The sequence below is a fragment of the Mustela lutreola genome, chromosome 11, assembly GCF_030435805.1.
Source record: "Mustela lutreola isolate mMusLut2 chromosome 11, mMusLut2.pri, whole genome shotgun sequence".
Classification (NCBI taxonomy): Eukaryota; Metazoa; Chordata; class Mammalia; order Carnivora; family Mustelidae; genus Mustela; species Mustela lutreola.
In genome coordinates this window covers 36676869-36696724 of record NC_081300.1, presented here as the reverse complement: position 1 = coordinate 36696724, position 19856 = coordinate 36676869, and the positions used below count along the sequence as shown (strand labels likewise).

At 38.5% G+C, this 19856-nt stretch overlaps 1 protein-coding gene and 1 non-coding gene across 3 annotated transcripts in view; both read left to right on the top strand.

Moving 5' to 3' along the window:
* GALNT1 (polypeptide N-acetylgalactosaminyltransferase 1) overlaps positions 1-19856 on the top strand; it is a 123787-nt gene that overhangs the window by 64437 nt on the left and 39494 nt on the right. For both annotated transcript variants that reach the window (XM_059140899.1, XM_059140898.1), the window contains one exon: positions 3287-3461. In XM_059140899.1, the coding sequence (XP_058996882.1) occupies positions 3287-3461 (175 nt within the window). The remainder of the gene's footprint in view (positions 1-3286; positions 3462-19856) is intronic.
* TRNAG-GCC (transfer RNA glycine (anticodon GCC)) lies at positions 1121-1191 on the top strand. Its single transcript has one exon. It is a non-coding gene; the product is annotated as a tRNA-Gly (tRNA).

Genomic DNA, 19856 nt, shown 5'->3' with positions numbered 1-19856 from the left:
TTAACATTTTTTGTCATGTCCTTCAGTACCCTATATTTTCTATGAATTTAGTAGGTAGGCCCGGAGGCTTGATCAAGCTTAGGATCTACCCTTACCCCCATCACCTCACCCTAGCAATAATGTGTTCTAGATGGCATTCTATATAACTTAATATTCTTCTTAATTTAAAAACTAAAAAGCACAAAAAACTTTTTTCTCATTTTAACTTTTCTTTAAAGTACCATCTTATACTAAAATAGGGTTTAGATAACTGAGAGAGATTTATAATTAAGGCCACTAGATGTCTCCTACCTATTTGTGTTAACTGCCATGCACCCAGGTTGATTGCCATCTCCAGAACTCTTCTGCTTTCTGTTGACCCCTGAACATCCCAATCCCCAAATCTGTTGGTTGCTCTTTTTTTTCCCCCCCCAGAGACAGGTAATTAAGTAGAATTGACTCTTAGGTGTTTTATAATTTATGATTTTTAAACATTTAAAATTATATGTGGGAATTATACATCTGTATTTGTATTATATTTTTTATTACACTTGTCACTGACAGTTTTTGTAATCTGTCAACCCTAATATTTAAAGAGCTTTGGTGCACCTGGGCACCTCAGTTAATTAAGTGCCAGACTCTTGATTTTGTCTTGGGTCATGATCACAAGATCATGAGATCAGTCCCCACATTAGGCTGAGTGTGGAGCTTGCTTAAGATTCTCTCTGCCCGTACACCTGGGTGGCTCAGTGGGTTAAGCCTCTTGTCTTTGGCTCAGGTCATGATCTCAGGGTCTTGGGATGGAGCCCCGCATTGGGCTCTCTGCTCAGCAGGAAGCCTGCTTCCCTGCCCCCACTCTGCCTGCCTCTCTGTCTACTTGTGATCTCTCTCTCTCTCTGTCAAATAAATAAATAAAATTTAAAAAAAAAAAAAGATTCTCTCTCCCTGGGATGTTTGGGTGGCTCAGTCAGTTAAGCATCCAATTCTTGATTTCAGCTCTGTTCATGATCTCAGAGTCATGAGATCAAGCCCCACCTCGAGTTCTGGCTGGGCATGGAGCCAACTTAGGATTCTCTCTCCCTCTCTACACCCTCTGCCTACTTGCGCACATGCATGCCCTCTCAAAAACACATTATAAGGTGCACGGGTGGTTCAGTGGTAGAATTCTCACCTGCCATGTGGGAGGCCCAGGTTCAATTCCTGGCCCATGCAGCACGCCCACCCTTTTGGGGCACCTGGATGGCTCAGTGGGTTAAAGCCTCTGCCTTTGGCTCGGGTCATGATCCCAGGGTCCTGGGATCAAGCCCCACATCGGGCTCTCTGCTCAGCGGGGAGCCTGCTTCCCCCCCCCCCCCCCGCCTGCCTCTCTGCCTACTTGTGATCTGTCAAGTAAATAAATTAAAAAATCTTCAAAAAAGAACACATTATAAAATGAAATTTTAAAAAATGAAGAGCTTAGTTATTTGGCAAACATTAGGCAGGATTTGTTTTTAAAAATGGTTTTACATGAGTTTTCTATAATTGTTAAGTTATTTCCTAATATTTTAATGCCCTCCTAAAATCATAGTTCATTCTGAGAACAGGAACAGAATTATTTTATACCATTTTTTCTTGATGGTTGCCTAAGATATGTTTTTATATTCTAGATAGAGTTGTTGAAGACACAATAATTTCATAATTTATAGCCCTGGTGTTTGTAGGTTGCTTTGTACCACCATCTGAAGCAACCATCTTACAGGACAGCTTTACCAGCTAGTGATGGTCTTGGGTAGATGAAACCTGGCTGAAGAGAGATGGTTTGTCTATCTCAATGTCTCTATTTTTGTGTAGAGACTTTTTAGAGGTGCCTAAAAAAATAAACAATGAGAGAATAGAAATTTCAGCTTTAAAAATAAACAAGTAATGTACAAAACGGGTATTTTTATCCCATTCTTGGCCTTACCTCATTCTCTCCCTGTGCCTTTTAGATGAGAAGTTTAATATACTTTTTTCCAAGTTTAATGTATCTGAGAACTTGTTTTTCTTGAAGTTATAAAGGAAATAACTTTAAAATTATAAAAAACAAAAAAATTATAGAAAACTCTTCTGAACATCTCAAAAGTGTAAAACAAGAAACAATACTTGGAAATTGCTGAATATTACTTTTAAGTTAAATTTAATTTTAAGATTTTATTTATCTGAGAGAGAGAGAGTGCTCATGTGCACCAGTGGGGCAGGGGCAAAGGAAGTGGGAGAAGAAGACTTCCCAGTGAATAGGGAGCCCAGTGTGGCATTTGATCCCAGGACCCTCAGATCATGACCTGAGCTGAAGGCAGACATTTAACCGTCTGAGCCACACAGGTGCCCCTGAATATTACTCTTTTTATGTACATACCAAGAGATGATATTACTTCTGGTTAGAATTATCTTTCTTGATGCTCCACCTTGCTTAATGCTTATTATAATGTCTTAGTTGATTCTAGGATTTCATTTTGACTTCTTTGAATAGTGCTCACATTTAATTGAGCATATATTTATAAAACTCCTATAGGACAGTATCATGAATTCCACGAAAGGTACACGAATGAATCAAACTGGAGCTAAAAGAGCTGTAATCTAGTGGGGGGGCCCACAGGACAGGTTAGCAATCATAGGAGGTAGCTGTTGATAAGAGACGTAAGAGCCCTTGATGAAACGATGTGGCAGTCAAGAGTAGTAGAGGATCATGGTAGAGAGATTTGGAAAAGCTGCAGACAAGAGAATCTCTTTTAGCTGGGCCTTAAAAGACAAGTAGGTGTTTGGTATTACAGAAATAAGACTGAGGAGGTACAGTGAGAGGGGACTTCTTTGAGCAAAGGTACCAAAGCAGGAAAATACGAGGCACATATGAAGGAAAGTAGCGAGTTGCTGTTTGAAGGATTAAGTACCGAAGTAGGGGTGGGGAGTGGCTTGGTAAAGGGCTGAGCAGATGGTCGGTTTTGAAAGTTAGGTTAAATTCCCTATTAAAGAGTTAGAGTCTAGAGCTCACAGGAATACCACAATGAAAGTCGTGCTTTAGAGGGTTAATTTGGTAACGATATTTGATATGGGAATGCCAAGGCTGTGTGTGCTGCAGGTGAGTAGGGCAGGGTGAGGAGGTCTTGAGTGAGGACGCTGGTGTGGAGGAGGAGGACAGAGCAGCCGCCAGAAGGTTTTACAGACTGGGAGAGGAAGGGCTCAGAAATGGCTCTGGTTGTTGAGGGCACAGTTTAAACTCATATTATTAAAATAGAAACATTTATCAGTTGCTATAAAATTAATGTTAGTTAAGTTTCTTCTGTCTTCTTAGTTCTAGAGCCAATACAAAAGCCTCATGAAGGTCCTGGAGAAATGGGGAAACCAGTCGTCATTCCTAAAGAGGATCAAGAAAAGATGAAAGAGATGTTTAAAATCAATCAGTTCAATTTAATGGCGAGTGAGATGATCGCACTTAACAGATCTTTACCAGATGTCAGGTTAGAAGGGTAAGTATCTGGTGTGGTCCTGACAGCAGTGAATTTGAATGAAAAGTGTGTTCTGAGTTCCCAATAAATTACACTTTAATGTTCACTGTTCTTAAAGTGAGTGTTTGATCACTAAGTTATTACTTACCCACTTAAATTTAAATACTGATAAAAATACTGCTGATCATTAGGCTGTAAATTTTAGGCTTTGGAAAATAATAATTTATCTTAATAGATTAGTAAGGGATTTTAAACTTCTCAAAACATTCCTATAATCAGCTTTTTAAAAAAGATTCTTTTAAGAGGTATGTAACTTAAAATGGTAATGTATATAGTCATAGGCGTACAGATTACTAAATTTTTACATGTACATGTGTACCTGTCTAATTGTCATCCACATCAAGATATGTGTGTTGTGTGGATGAATATTCTATAACTTATTTACACACATAGACATTTGGGTTGTCTCCACCTTTGACTCTTATGAGTAAAGCAGTTGTGACATTGTCTTTTGGAGGACTTGGGCGCTCATTTCTGTTTGGTATGTACGGGGAAAGGAATAGATTATACATTTGTATAGCATTAGTATGTGCTACCAGACATTTTTCCAGGATGATTGTACTGATTTACATTCCCACCACCAATGTAAGAGGACCAGTTGCCCCACATGAAGAAGGTAACATAAGGTATCTGGGCTAGAGGACAGCAGACCCCATTAGACAGCTTCCCATTAGAAGCAAAGGAACTATATAGAAAACACATGGAGCAGGTGAACGTAAACATTTACACATTTGGCTCCTGAGACTATAGTCGCCTTGCCCTCTGGGCCTTCCATTAGCACCAACAGCCAGGCCATCTTTCTCCAGGCAAGAGATTGGAGGATCTTTCTTGATAGAGTAGGACTAGGCACAGAGGGGGAAAAAAAAAAACAAACCAAACCTCATAGTAATCATCACTCCAAGCTAATATTCAGCTTTTTGGTTCCCTGTTTTTATAACAAATACATAACCAAGGAATACTAGACAATCACAAGAAACACTCAGACATGAAAAGTATAGTGCCCAGAAGAGAAATAACACAAGTTGGAGGAAGCAAAAACTCTTCAGGGAGAAGAAAACTTAAAAAGAGTTAATCCCAATGAAATAAGAAAGCATATTACAACCGTAAAGCAATAGGATGTTATTCAAAAGATACATTAGGAAAACCAAGAGTGGAGTTTAAAAAGACAGAAAGAAAAGGGCAAAACTTAGCGCAGCTCAGCAGCAATCCTGGAAATAAAGGAGCAAAATATCAGAGGAAAAGAATTGCCAGTCTAGAATTCTGTATCTGTCCTTACTTGCAATCAAATGCATAGGTTAGAAACAGGGCGTTTTTGGAAATGAAAAGTCTCAAAACATGGAACTGCCACACACCCTTTCTTGGAAGGTTACTGGAGATTATGATCCACCAAATGGGGACCTATACTCAGGAAAAGATAGACAGAGGTTGTGGAAGACAGGGTATTTGGCCTAAAACAAATGTGGTGGGAATCCCTTGAGGATGGTGAAGGGCGAGCCCTCGGTGACAGTTGTTAGGCCAAGAGGCAACCACCCAGATGGAAGCAGGACTTTAAGAAGACGGATGATGGTACAGCTGAAGGCCTCTGGAAGAGATTTAGACGATGGGGAGTTTGGGAGGCAATTAGTAAGTGCATAGAAAACCATAGCAGGGAAACTATGATAATTTCAGGGAAGATTTTAAAAGTTGTACAGAGAAAGCAAAAGCATTTATAGTTTAGTACCTGGCACAGCTGTGAATGTGTCCTAGAAGGCCACCATTTAATATTGTTCATATAAAAATTAAACTGTGAAAAAAAAACAAACTGTGTGGGGGATGGGGAGTATCAGTGTGTTTGTCCAGCAGATTGGCTAAGTGGCGGTCAGTCAAAAGAAGCTTCGCTGTGGACATTGGGGAGGGTATGTGCTTTGGTGAGTGCTGTGAAGTGTGTAAACCTGGCGATTCACAGACCTGTACCCCTGGGGATAAAAATATATGTTTATTAAAAATAAAAAATTAAAAAAAAAAAAAAGAAAGAAGCTTCGCTATAATCTTAAGTTTTCCCAAGCTGTTAACCCTCCTGAACGATATAGACAGAGAGCTGCACTCTTCAGGGAAGCCTGCAGCTGAAATGTTAATGGTGTCTGTGCTAAAAAGAGCCTTGATTGTTAGTGTTCCTGGTAGAGTATTCGGCTATATATGTTACTGTTCTCGACACATTTTATTGAACATTTATGTTTTGAACAGTGTTTAAGTGGTGTGATACACATGCTTGTGCACTAAATTTTGGGGTTGATGAGGACTGCCTAGATTTGAAAGTCTCACTTTGCACAAGCTGCTGATATGCAGTCGTTGCCAACCGTTTGTTCTCTGTGAGAGTGGGCCGCTTACGAAGTTGGCACAAAGTCGCTACTGTCCCTGAGTAGCTTTTTTGTACCTTCTTGCTCCATCTCTGTGCAGGTATCTTTTGAAGTTTTTTTGTTTGTTTGTAACTTTGTGGGGAATTTCAAATATGTACGGAAAGACAGTAGTATAAGGAACCCTCGTGTTCCTCATCTTGCTTCAGTAATGCCCAATAGTCTTGTCTCTTACTTACACCCTTTCATAGTCCCCCAGCAATCTCTGTCGCCTGGTATGTACACCTCTATGTATCTCGCTACTGTTCTAGGGTAAGTCTGTATGAACAGTAGAACACAATATAAGTGATAGAGTGTTGCTTTCAGGATTAGGTTATAAAATACACTGCGGTTTCTAATTTGGTTTTTACTCTCACTTGGGTCAGTTAGCTCTGGAATTAGCCAAGCGACTTGACAGCAGCAGCAGTCCTATTGTAAAGCCCCTCTGGTTTGTGGCCTTTTGTGAATAACCAACTAATTGTGATTAGAAGTGTATTATCCAGTTCCAGGGAAGGGTGTACCATTTGTAAATATTCCAGTGTGTATCTCTGAAAGATGAAGACTCATATAGGAGGGAAGCTCATGATACCATTTCACGCCTAAAAAATTAATTTAACAGTGACTCTATAATAACATGAAATACTTAGTTTGTGTTCAGATTTCCCTAGTTATGTCATACTTCCTTTTTTTTGTAGTGTTGGTTTTTTTTAAAGATTTTATTCACTTGAGAGAGAGAAGGTGAGAGAGAGAGAGCATTAACTGGGGGAGGGTCAGAGGAAGAGGCAGGCTCCCCACCGAATAGAGAGCCCTATGTGGGACTCGATCCTAGGACCCAAGGGCCACAACCCAAGCTGAAGGCAGTCACCCAACCAGCTGAGCCACCCAGGCACCCCTGTAGTGTTTTTGTCTGGATCCAAATAACGGCCACACAATGCAAATGGTGCACATGTCTCTCAAGCCTCTCTCAGTCTCTGCAGGTTCCCTCTCCATTATTTACCCCCAGAGACCAGGCAGAGTATCTTGTATCTTTCTTCAGCCTGCATTTTGTGGACTGCATCACTACAGTGTCATCGACTATTCCTCTGTTCCTCTCTTGGCTGTGGATTGGTAGGTTAAAGGCATTTTGTACCAGTATCCTTCAAGTCAGCTGAATTGTGTACTTCTGGTACTAAAGTTGTGCAGTCTAGTCAGTCATGTGCATCCCCATTGGACAGGTCTATTGAATGTCCCATCCATCTTTTTTCTTTCTTAGAACTCCGATTAGCCAGGCTTTGGACTACTTGAATTGGTTCTCTTAGTCTCTTATATTTTTGTCTTACCTTTATTCTTCTTCCAGGGGAAATTTCTAGACTGTCTTTGAGCTATTCTCTTGAATTTTTTATTTGTTAAGTTTTTTATTGCTAAGTTTTTGTCATTGTTATCTGACATTTAAAAAATGTAGACACAAAACCGTACACTTTTTTTGTTGTGAGATATTTAGTATAACAATAGCATTTTATTCTTTCTAGTTTTTAAAGTAAATTTAACTTTCTTTTAAAGACTAATCAGTTCTGGGGTGCCTAAGTGTCTCAGTTTAAGCATTAGGCTCTTAGGTTTGGTTCAGGTCATAATCTCAGGGTCCTCGGATTGAGCCCTGCGTCAGGCTCCGTGCTCAGTGGTGAGTCTTCGGGAGATTCTCTCTCCTTTGCCCCTCCCTCCACTCATGCATGCATGTGATCTCTCAGATAAAATAAATAAATAAATTCTAAGAAAAATAATGAGTTCCATGAATCAGGGTGTTGCTGTTAAAGTTCTTCAAAAAAAATTGCTGTGGCCCAGGATGATTAAATTGAGTTTGGATCCAGGTCTGGCTCTAACTTCTTTTCTTTCTCTACCTAATTGCTGGAAGTTATTTTTTGTCATTTTCTTAACTATTCCTTTTAATGCTAAGTTAAATTCTGGAAACAGATTTAAATAATGTATTAAGTAGAATTCTGTTTATTTTTTAGATAAGCTCCTCTGGATGATTTTGATGAATTTGTGGATGTTGCTTTGCTTTTAATTTTTAAGATTTTAACTTTCCGGGGCTCCTGGATGGCTCAGTGGGTTAAAGCCTCTGCCTTCAGCTTAGGTCATGATCCCAGGATCCTGGGATCGAGCCCCGCATCGGGCTCTCTGCTCGGCAGGCAGCCTGCTTCCTCCTCTCTCTTTGCCTGCCTCTCTGCCTACTTGTGATCTCTGTCAAATGAATAAATAAAATCTTAAAAAAAAAAAAAAAGATTTTAACTTTCCCAGGTGTTTTCAGTAACATATTTGCTCTGTAAATAATTGGTATTTCTAAGGCTGATAGGTGTTTTTGTTTCAGTTACATAAAATTTTATTGTGTACATTTTAGCATAAATATTACTTTTTCATACCTTTGTCTTCTAATTTGGTTTCTACCTGCTTCATGAAATGAAAATTTTCTGTTACAGAACTTTAGAAAATTCCCTGATAGATATATGTGTGTGTGTGTGTGTGTGTGTGTGTGTGTGTATTTTTGTTGTTGTTTTTGTTCTATCTTTTGCCTCAGAAAGATGTGGTAACGAGTAGTTTAAAAATATGCTTGGGGGGAGACACCTGGGTGGCTCATTTAGTCGAGGGCCTGCCTTCTGCTCAGGTCATGATCCCAGAGTCCTGGGATGGAGCCCTGTGTCAGGCTCCCCACTAAGCAGGGAGTCTGCTTGTCCTTCTCCCTCTGCCGCTCCCCAAGCACATGTGTGCACTCGCTCATTCTCTCTCTGTCTCTCTCTCAAATAAATAGAATCTTTAAAAAAATACATGCTTGGGGTGCCTGGGTGCTTCATTTGGTTAAGCATCTAGCTTTGGCTCAGGTCAGGTTCTCACAGTCCTGGAAGGGAGTCCTGAGTCTGGCTCCATGCTCAGCAGGGAGTCTGCTTGTCCCTCTCCTTCTGTCCCTCCCCTCATTTGTGCTCCGTCTCTCTTGAAGAAATAAAATAGTTTTTTAAAAAAAAAAAGTTTTTTTTGCTTCTAGATATTTATCTTAAAGTACTTTTTATCATTTATTTTCCATCATTTACTAGGTATCTCTTGAAAATTTTACTTCTTTTTTGGAAAAACTAGCCTTTTCTTTAACTTATTTTTTTTTAAATGGTGTAAACATTCAGGAAGCTATAGGAGATAACAAATCTTTGTTCCAACCACCAGCCTTTTATTGAATCTTTAGTTGCCATATTTTCTTTTTATTTTGCTTTTAGCAATAAAACTTTACGGCTGTAGTTGAATCTCTTTGTATACTTCTCTCAGGTGCATCACACTTCTCTCTAACCATTGTTCTGGTTTTTCTACTTACTATACTGTTCATGCTTTAAAAGTACTTCTTCATTACCACATCTTCTTTATCCAGATTGGGAGGGAGACAATCCATAAGTGACTCTTAATCTCACAAAACAAACTAAGGGTTGCTGGGGGGAGGTGGTTTTGGAGAGAGGGGTGGGGTTATGGACATTGGGGAGGGTATGTGCTATGGTGAGTGCTGTGAAGTGTGTAAACCTGGTGATTCACGGACCTGTACCTCTGAGGATAAAAATACATTATATGTTTATAAAAAATAAAATAAATAAATAAAAATTTTTAAAAAGTACTTCTTCATATCTATCTATCTATATATAAATAATATAGTTTATAGTTTTATATTTTTACTTAACAAGTGGTAGTAGAGCATAGGCACATATCCTTGTACAACTTTTTAAGAATTGTTTTTGCCCAAGCATTGATTTGGAGATTTATCCATGTCAGTGCATGTAGTTCTGGATCATTCATTTTAACTGTTTGTAAAAGTCCATTGTATGAATATGCCACAATTTATCTATTGTTCTTTTGCTTTTTGTATATATATTTTATGGTTGCAGTGTCTCTGTAAACATCCTTTTACATGTATTCTCTTCTATAGATATTAACAGTTTTCTGTAGAACAATGCTTTTCAAGTTACAGTTCAGAACCCTGTACTCACTAATGGATCGTAAAATCAGTTTAGTGAATACCTCTTAGCACTTTAATTAATGAAATAGAAGATAGCAGGGTGTGTTTTATGTAAAGGTATTTTTTTCATTAATCATTATTTCAGGATGTATTAGATTAACATAAAATGTATTTGTTATCAAGAGTCATGACCAGAAGTGTTTGTCAGTAGAAGTAAAATTGTGCTGAGAGGTATGCACTTTTTTATTTCACTCAATTAAAAAAAAAAAAAAAACTACTCCCACACTGATTTTACCAATTTACATTTTCCAGCTACAGAAGTTCATGCAGAGGATAATAGTGGCATGGACCAGGCTAGCACAGGAGCAGATGTTTTAAAATTTTGATTGCCTTTTTTTATGATGGAACCTATCAGAATGTGGTTGGGTTGGATATGGAGTAAAAGAGAAAAGGAAAAGTAAATTTAGGCTTGAGTAGTCATCTCAATTACAGTGATACTTGCCAAGATAGAAGAGGAAAACAGAAATATGGGGAAGGAAATCAATAAGCATATATTTATAAAAGCCTGGAGTTCAGGGGAGATGTTGAAACTGGAACTATGAATTTGGACAAGTGAATATAAAGTCATGGGCTTTGTTGAGATAGCCTTTGGAGTGGATGAGATGAAAAAGAGGTTAGGTCAGATGATTGACATTTCAGCTTTTGAAGAGTGAGAAGAGGAGGAAGATCTAGCAAAAGGGTAAGAGAACGAGATATGGGAGGAAAGTATGTGGATGTCAAGCAAATGTTTAAGGAGTAAGTAAGTGGTCAACTCTTAAATTCTGCTGAGATGAATGATGAAGTCTCTAAATTGACCCATGGATTTCTGTATATGGATGTTGTTGGAACTTAGATAAAATTGTTTCTGTGGAGTAATAGGAATGAAACTCTGATTTAAAAGAGTGAGGAAGACTTCCAGTTTCTGTGATGGTGCAGCCTTGGTGATTTAGATCAACTCTTCAGTTGAGGACAATTAGAAAGTCGGGGGGAAAAATCAATCTCTCTCTCTCTCTCTCTCTCTCTCTCTATATATATATATATATATATATACATATATATATATATAAATTATTTGCTTAAAACCATATAGAGGTTAGAAGGCAGTGAAGAATTTCAGAGCCAAACTATGGGAGAAGGTAAAGACTCAGAGAAACAAGCCCGGAACTTTTACCTTGATGCATTCCAGGAAGTGAATACCTAAATAGTACTTTTTTTTTTTTTTTTACATTCCATATGATTTATTATTTTTTTATTTAAATTCAGTTAGTTAGCCAATATATAGTACATAATTAGTTTCAGATGTAGTGTTTATAAATAGTACTTTTGATAGCATTTTGGTGCTGGGGCATAACACCTGGAGTCCAGAACCTATCAAGTCTGTATGTGTGTGTGTGTTTTGAGAGGGGAGAGTCAGATATCCCTTCCTCCATGTTTTAGTTTAGGTTCCTAGAAAGAATGATGAAATTGAAGTTGATCAGCCCTGGTGGTAACTGAAGCCCAAGTTTAAACCATCTTAATCCAGAAAATCGAATTTACTGCTGCCCTGGCTCCCCCTAAATTGAAATGTAAATCCTCTCTGAAGCAAGTTATTAGGCCAATAAATTTTTAAATGGTATTTTGTACACAGTGTCTGGTTTACACTAGACACCCAACGAAACAGGGCACATGAAAGAAAACAAAACAGTAGACAATGAAAATAGACCTAGAATGACAAGTAATAGAGATCAGACATAGACTTTAAAATGATTGTACATAATATTGTTTTCAAGATTTAAAAACAAGATTGAGAATTTCAGCAGAGAACTAGAATCTATTAGAAAATAATGAAGTGAGGGGTGCCTGGGTGGCTCAGTGGTTTAGAGCCCCTGTTTTCAGCTCAGGTCATGATCCCAGGGTTCTGGGATCAAGTTCCGCATTGGGCTCTCTGCTCAGCGGGGAGCTTGTTTCCCCCTCTGTCTGCCTACTTGTGATCTCTGCCTGTCAGATAAATAAATAAAATCTTTTAAAGAAAAGAACCAAGTAGAAATTCTAGAACTGGAGAAGTACAGTAAAAAAAAGTAAAGACTAATGGATGGGTTTAGCAGCAGACTAGACATAGCTAAAGAGAGAATTAGTGAGCTGAATTATAGATCAGAAGTAAACATCCAAAATGAAGCATAGAGGATGGAGAATAAAGAAGGGATAGTAAGAGATACAGGAGATAAAGAGGTCTAGGATTGCCGACAAATTGTAGTCAAAATAAGAAAGAGAATAGAGGAGTACCAATATTCAAAAGTATAATAGCCAAGAACTTTCTAAAACTAATGTTAAAAACTTTAAGGCACAGAATCAGTTTGATGAACCTTCAGTAGGGTACCTGCCACATCATACTTGGGCATATCATAATAAAACTGTTGGAAGCCAGAGCTAGAGAAAAGAATTGTAAAAACAAGCAAAGGGTTGGAGGGGAAAGGTAAAGATCACCTTCAAAGGTCCAACAGTAAGTCTGACAGCTACTTCTCAACAGAAAAAATAAGGAAGCCAAAAGGTAATAACTGTCTTTTAGAGTCTGAGATAACTTTAAATAAGCCTAAAATTTTATACCCAGCACAGATACCTTTCAAAAATAAAGACCTGTAAGAGAAACAAAACTGAGATGATTCATTACCCTAAAAAACACTAAAGGGTGTTCTCTAAGCAGAAAGAAAATGATCCTACTGGAATGATCAGGTATGGAAATGAAGGAAGAACAATGGAATTGGTAAATATGTAGACAAATGAAGGTCAACTATGTAAAGAATATCTTATCATATAAAATATCAGTAAAATTAAAATACAGAACAAAGCATTTTCTTTGGGGATAAACATTTGTAAGGTTTTTTTGGGGTGTGTATGTATTGTCAAGTTGTGGGTGGTAAAGATAGCAATTAGTATTAGACTTTAATAAATCAAGTTTGTGTGTTTCAGTTTTTAAGGTTATCACTAGAAGAAGATAAATATTGGAATGGAGAAAGTAAAATTTTAAAAATATAAATTCAGAGGCACTTGGCTGGCTCAGTTGGTAGAGCATGTGACTCTTGATATTGCAGTCATGAGTTCAGTCAAGCCACACATTGGGTATGGAATCCATTTTTATATATATAATGAAAATTCAGAAGTATAGATAAAAGATTAGGATCAATAAGTACTGATTGTTTTAAGGTTGATACTTATAATGAAGATAATTATATTTCTATGTCAGTTTTCTAACAAAAGATGGACAACAGATTTTTTTTTTAAATACCACTTACAGTGCAATCAAAAAATATCAAATATTAGAAACTCTCTTCAAAGAAAATTCCAAAATGTTATTGAGAGAAATTAAAGATCTAATTAATGGAACAATGCCCATCTTTATGGATGGACAGTTCAATATTATAAAATGTTGGTTTTCTCCAAATTGATTTATAGATTCAGTGAATTTCTAGTCACCACGTTTGTGTGTGTGTATAATTTGACAGATTGGTTCCCAAATGTAACTGGAAGTGCAGAGACCAAGAATAGCCAGACATTTTTGTAGAAGAATAAGGTTGGAGGATTTGCAATAACAGTTACCAAAATGTCTCAAGAAGGTATAATAATTAAGATATTTTTGCAAGGATAAACACACACATTGGTGAAACAAAAATAGGGAGTCTGTAACCAGTCCCATACTACGTGAACACTTGGTTTAAGACAAAGATAGCACTGCTTAGTAGTAGAAGGATGTTCTTCTAAAGAAAAAAGTAAACAGTATTGGGTCATCCTGATAATAATTGAAGGACAAAACTGAAACTAACTTTTTCTCACACAATGTAGAAAATCATTTTCATGTGTATTACAGATATCAGTGTGAGGGCAAAGCAATAAAGCTCCTAGCAGATAACACAGAATTTATTATGATCCTGAGAGAGAGGAAGATTTTTTAAACAGGACTTAGAAACACCCAAAAAAATGCAGGGAAAGTTTGATAAATGGGACTGCATTAAAGACTTCCTGTTCATTAAAAAAAAAAAAGTAGAAAGAAAAATACATTGAAAAGGCAAGTCACAGAAGAAATTTATAATACTGATAGCCAGCAAAATGTTCAGATCCAGAATATATAAATAACTCCTGCACATCAAAAAGGAAAAGGAAAACGGATAAAGACTTGAAGAGATAATCCTAATGACCAATAAACATAAGACAAGATGCTCAACCTTTTTAGTAATCAAGAAAACACAAAACTAATGAAATACCACTTCATACTCTCATATAGTGTTGGTGGCAGTGTAAATTGTTACACCCACATTGAAAAACATGCCAGTATCTAGTAAAATGAGCAGCAGCATACTTCATGACCCAGCAGATCTGCACCTAGGTGTGTCTAACAGATGCATGCACGAATGCTTTTTGAGACAAGGCCAGAAATGTTAATGGTAGTACTTTTATATTGGCTCCAAACTGAAATAATCTAAATGTGCATCAGCAGTGATTGTGGTAGATCCATACGATGGAATACTTTATAAGCAGTGGAAATGAACAAAAGCAACAATGTGAATGAATGTCACCATTTATACCAAGCTAGAGTCACAGAAGAGTATATATGGAATTATGCTGTCTCTTGGAAGGCCAGAAACAGGCACCACAAAACCATGATGGTAAGGGTTAGGACAGTGATTCCTTAGGGGAGGAAGAAAACGTAATGGGAGCAAGGGGACTTGTGGTGCTAGCCATGTTCTCTTTCTTCCCTTGAGTCATGGTTACATGGGCATTTGATGTGTGATAACTCATTCAGATCTAAATTTATGTTTTGTGCGCTCTGCTTTACTTCAAATAAAATCAACTTGAGAAAAGAGTGGGGGAAGCAAAGTGGGGGGGGGCAGCAGCTGAGGCAGTAGGGGTGTCAGTGCTTTGGAGGCATCATCGGAGAAAGGAGCGAAGTGGAGGTGTTAGCTAGGGGGATTGTGCGATTACAGGAGATTCTATCTTTATTCAAAGATGGTATATAGTGTAGTCTGTGTGTTGATGGGAATGATCCCACTCAGGGTAACTGAGAGGGGAGTATTACAGCAAGAGCATTTAACTTGAGTGGGTGAGAAGGAATGTAGTTGGCTTCAGACAGGAATAGGGATAATTCGGGCCTCAAGTCGTGGGAAAAAGGCACAATGTTCGCTATCACCATGCGTACAGGATGGTAAATATGTTCATGGGAATATGGAAATTCTCTGATAGCTTCTGTGTTTTTGGTGAAATTGTCACCGTGAGTGAGGAAGATGGGGAAGGTACTTATAATCTGTGGACATGTAAAACAAGCACGTTGAAGGAGGCGAGTAGGAAATTCAGGAGAACTCTGCACAGTGCTGAGAGCCTGCTTGAGGTTTGTGGTTATAAATTGGAAATGAGGCCATTCAGCATGCTCTCATGTTTTCTTTAGCCATATTCAGCCCCTCAAGTGAGGTGCAAACTCAGCATAAAGTTGGACTTAGCTGGGATTGGGATATTCCAGCAAGTGAGAGAAAACAATAGGGAGCCCAGGATGACACTAATGATAAAAAGCCACGGATCTCAGCAGAGTAGCAGACCTGGAGAACATGAAGGGGGTAACAGAAAGTAAGAAGAGGGAGGGTCTGGAGTGGAGACCGCTGTGAAGGAAGCCAAAGATCTAGGATTATTGGAGTAATTGAGTTGGAAGAGCAAGGATGGGGAGGTGGGGGTGATGGTGACCAGAGATTGTGATGCTTAAAATGGAGATGATCGGTACTGGCAGGGTCTAGGGATATAGCATGAAAGTACATGGGTGAGATGTATTAGAGGACAGTTTTATTGGAGGAGGGCAGAACAAAGATCTGGAGGCCAGGGTATTGAAAAATGGACTACATAGATGCTAAAATAACCAAGAATGTTATGACAAGAGTAGCGGTGGAACTGGTAGGGAAGGTGATAGATGACAGTGACAAGGATGGATTGGCACATTCTTTAAAAGACTTGGGCCTTCTTAGGGAAAAGCAACAGTCTTCAATCAGCAGTAAGGAACAGGGAATGTATCTACCACCCCCTCCAGATTGAGTGGTATGTGATCTAGGGAAGAAAAGCATCCTCCTCTTGAAGATTACTCATAGGATGCCTGGGTGGCTCAGTTGGTTTAGGACTGCCCGACTCTTGATTTTGGCTCAGGTCACGATCTCAGGGGTTATGAGATCAGGCCCCATGTTAGGCACCGTGCTCATTGAGAAGTCTACTCGAGATTCTCTTCCTGTTCCTCTGCACCTCCTTCTCACTTTCACTCTCTCTTTCAAATAATCTTTAGAAAAAATAGACTTCTTAGGAAGTGGTCTTCTGGCAATATTTTAATTAGTGCTAGAAGGTGAAGGGAATACTCAGAAAAGGGATTATGAGGAGGTGCCTGGGTGGCTCAGTTGGTTAAGCATCTGCCTTCAGCTCAGGTCATGATCCTGGGATCCTGGAAATGTGCCCCCTGTCAGGTTCCCTGCTCAGGGGGGAGCCTGCTTCTCCCTCTCCCTCCGACTGCTGCTTTTCCACCTTGTGCTCTCTTTTGTTCTATCAAATAAATTTAAAACCTCTTAAAAAGGGGGGATTAGGAATATAGCTGATTTTACTGGTGTCAAAACCAAGAATTCCTGGCACCAAAGTGGAAGGTTTGCAGGTGTTATAAAACAGTCAGTTACTTCACCTGCAAAATATTGGTTTATTTGGAAATAACAGAGAATTGCAATTCAGGACAAACTACACAAAACCGTAGGCAAATCCAGTGATCAAAGGGAAAGACTTCTTTTATGGAGGAAGAAATTGGGAAGAGGGTTTGTTTTTTTGTTTGCTTGTTTGTTTGTTTTGAGGGAGAGAGAGCATGCCCGTGAGAGGTCAGAGGGAGAGAGAATCTCAAGCAGACTCTTGACTGAGAGACTGAGCCACCTGGGTGCCCCAGGAAAAGCTGTTTTGAGTGAAATTTCATTACAGAAAAGCAGGAGTTCAGGGTTATGATGGTTTCTCATCTGCTGAGGTGCAGGTGGTACTCAGTTTCTTGTAGAAGATGCGTGTACATCTTTCCCTGTTGGGACCTGTAGTGAGTGAATTCCTGTTAACCATTCTTTTGTTGGAGTCTGTAATTGACATTCTTATAACTGAAGTTGGGTGGTATGGCTCCCCTTTCCTGCCTCCTCCCCCGCTTCCCAGGCTCCTGACTTTTCATGAGGTTTCTCTCCATTAATTTTCACAGAGGTCAGGAGCTTTAGTTAGCCCAGTAGCAATTAGGATTTGGGAAATTGACAATAACTAAAAGGCCTGGGTTTTTTGTCACTTATTCACAGCATTATCTTACAGTTTTAGAACATTTTCACGGGGTATATAATGATGTAGTTATTCTCATTTCTAATATTTTTATTACTTTTCTTTTTCTTTAAATAATCTTGCTAATGATTTGCAATTTTTAATTCTCAAAAAAGAAGTAGCTTTTCCTTTATCTCATTTTTTTTAAAGCTGATGCTGATAATCCAACCCATATGTATTTTTTTTAAGATTTTATTTATTTATGTGACAGAGATCACAAGTAGGCAGAGAGGCAGGCAGAGAGAGAGGAGGACGCAGGCTCCTGCTGAGCAGAGAGCCCGATGCGGGGCTTGATCCCAGGACCCTGGGATAACGACCTGAGCCGAAGGCAGAGTCTTTAACCTAAACACTGAGCCACCCAGGCGCCCCATCTCATTTTTTTTTTTTTTTTAAGATTTTATTTATTTATTTGACAGAGAGAAATCACAAGTAGATGGAGAGGCAGGCAGAGAGAGAGAGGGAAGCAGGCTCTCTGCTGAGCAGAGAGCCCGATGCGGGACTCGATCCCAGGACTCTGAGATCATGACCTGAGCCGAAGGCAGCGGCTTAACCCACTGAGCCACCCAGGCACCCCCCCCATCTCATTTTTTTAGAATTTTTTTTTCTGTAATTATCTCTTCTGTTTTGTGTTTAATCTGGTCTCTCCCTTCTTTAGTTAAGTGCTTAATCTATTATTTAAAAAATATTTTTGTTTTCTAATAGTCATTAAGGATGCAGTATCTGGGGTGCCTGGGTGGCTCAGTTGGTTGAGCGACTGCCTTTCATGATCCTGGAGTCCCGGGATCGAGTCCCACAAAAGGCTCCATGCTCGGTTGGGGAGTCTGCTTCTTGCTCTGGCCCTCCCCTATCTCATGCTCGCTCTCTCTCTCTCTCTCTTTCTCTCATTCTCTCTCAAATATATGAATAAAATCTTTAAAAAAAAAGACTCTATTTATGAACACTTCAGTGCAGCCTATTGTTTTATGTATTTTCATTCTTACTTATTCCTAAGTAGTTGGTGAATTCCATTTGATTTCTGCTTAACTCAGGATGACCTAGAAATACATTTAAATGTTTCTAGGTACATTTCTTTCTGCATTTTGATTTGCTCATTTTTAATTAGTGATTTCTAGATTAATTTCATCATAGCCAGAGAACATAACCTGTATATGAATATGATCTATTTCAAATGGGTTGAAACCTCCTTTTTGACCTAGAAAGTGTTCAGAAAGTGTTCAGCGTTTTAAAAATGTTTCCTCTGCAGTTGAAAAAAACTGTTTGGTTGCCTCTTACTTCTGGGGTTTTTTCTGTTTCTTAGTACATGGTGTGTTAGATTCTGATTAATTTGTATTTTTAAAAAACCTCCCCTATAATTATGGATTTGACAGTTTCTCAATTTGTTCTTTTACTTTTCAAGGCTACATCATTGGATGCAGTGATTGATAGTATATTCTTGTTTTTAAACCCAGTGTTCACTATATCTGTATTAATTTTTTTACCCTGGTTTTGATTTTGCTATACTACTTTTAGTCCGTTTAGCATTTTCCTTGTATGTCTGTTATTTTTTTTTCTATTTCTTTCAACCAACTGTGATTTAATTTTATGTATATCTCTATTAAATGGCTGGATTTATATTTTCATTTCACTCCAGTCATTTTTTAATAGGTGAGTTTGATGCATCTACATTTATTGTGACTATTAAATTTGGATTTCTTTTAGGTTGAACCATATGAAATTGATATTCAACCATTTTTGACCTGTGAAAACGAGTTTCATAAAGTTCAACCTAATCTTGTTTTTTGTTCACCATCCTTTTTATTTTTTCCTCTCCTGCCTTGCTAATTGATATAGTTTCATTTGATAAAATTTTTAGTATTCATGTTTTTCTGTCTCTTGGTTTGGAAGCTGCACATTTTATTCCTTTAGTAGTAAGACTTGGGTATATTGTAATTGTCAACATGGGGACTTACCTTTATCTACGTGTTCACTGCGCATCATGTACTCTTTTTTTTTTTTTTTTTTTCAAGATTTTATTTATTTATTTGACAGAGAGAGAGGAGGAAGCAGGCTCCCTGCTGAGCAGAGAGCCCGATGCGGGGCTCGATCCCAGGACCCTGAGATCATGACCCGAGCCGAAGGCAGCAGCTTAACCCACTGAGCCACCCAGGCGCCCCCATCATGTACTCTTGATCTGAGCATTCATATTCTTCAATTCTGGGACATTTCTGGCTGTAATCTTAAATATTGCTTTGTTACCATTCCCTCAGCTTATTCTTCTGGAATTATTCATATGCATAGACTAGAGCTTCTCAGTCTATACTTTTTTCCCCTTTGTCCCTTTTTGTTATATATAATGAATTTCTCATTAATATCTCAATAGTGGCTAAATCCAGGTCTCGCTCTGCCATTTATTGGCTTTGTGGCTTTGGAAGAGGTAGTGACCTTTCTATACTTGAGAATCCTTATCTGAACAGTAAGGAATATAACGAGGGCTGTTGTGAGGCTTTGTAGTACTTCGAATACTTCCTGGCACCTAGGAAACAGAGACCTGTGTTCACAGAGTAAGCTCTAGGTCCAAGTACGAGTTTCATGAAAAGCCATTACAAGCATGCTTTTCCACCCCATTCTTTTTACTAAGCACTGACTGGCTTCTGCAGTGGATTAATAATGAAATGTGCAACA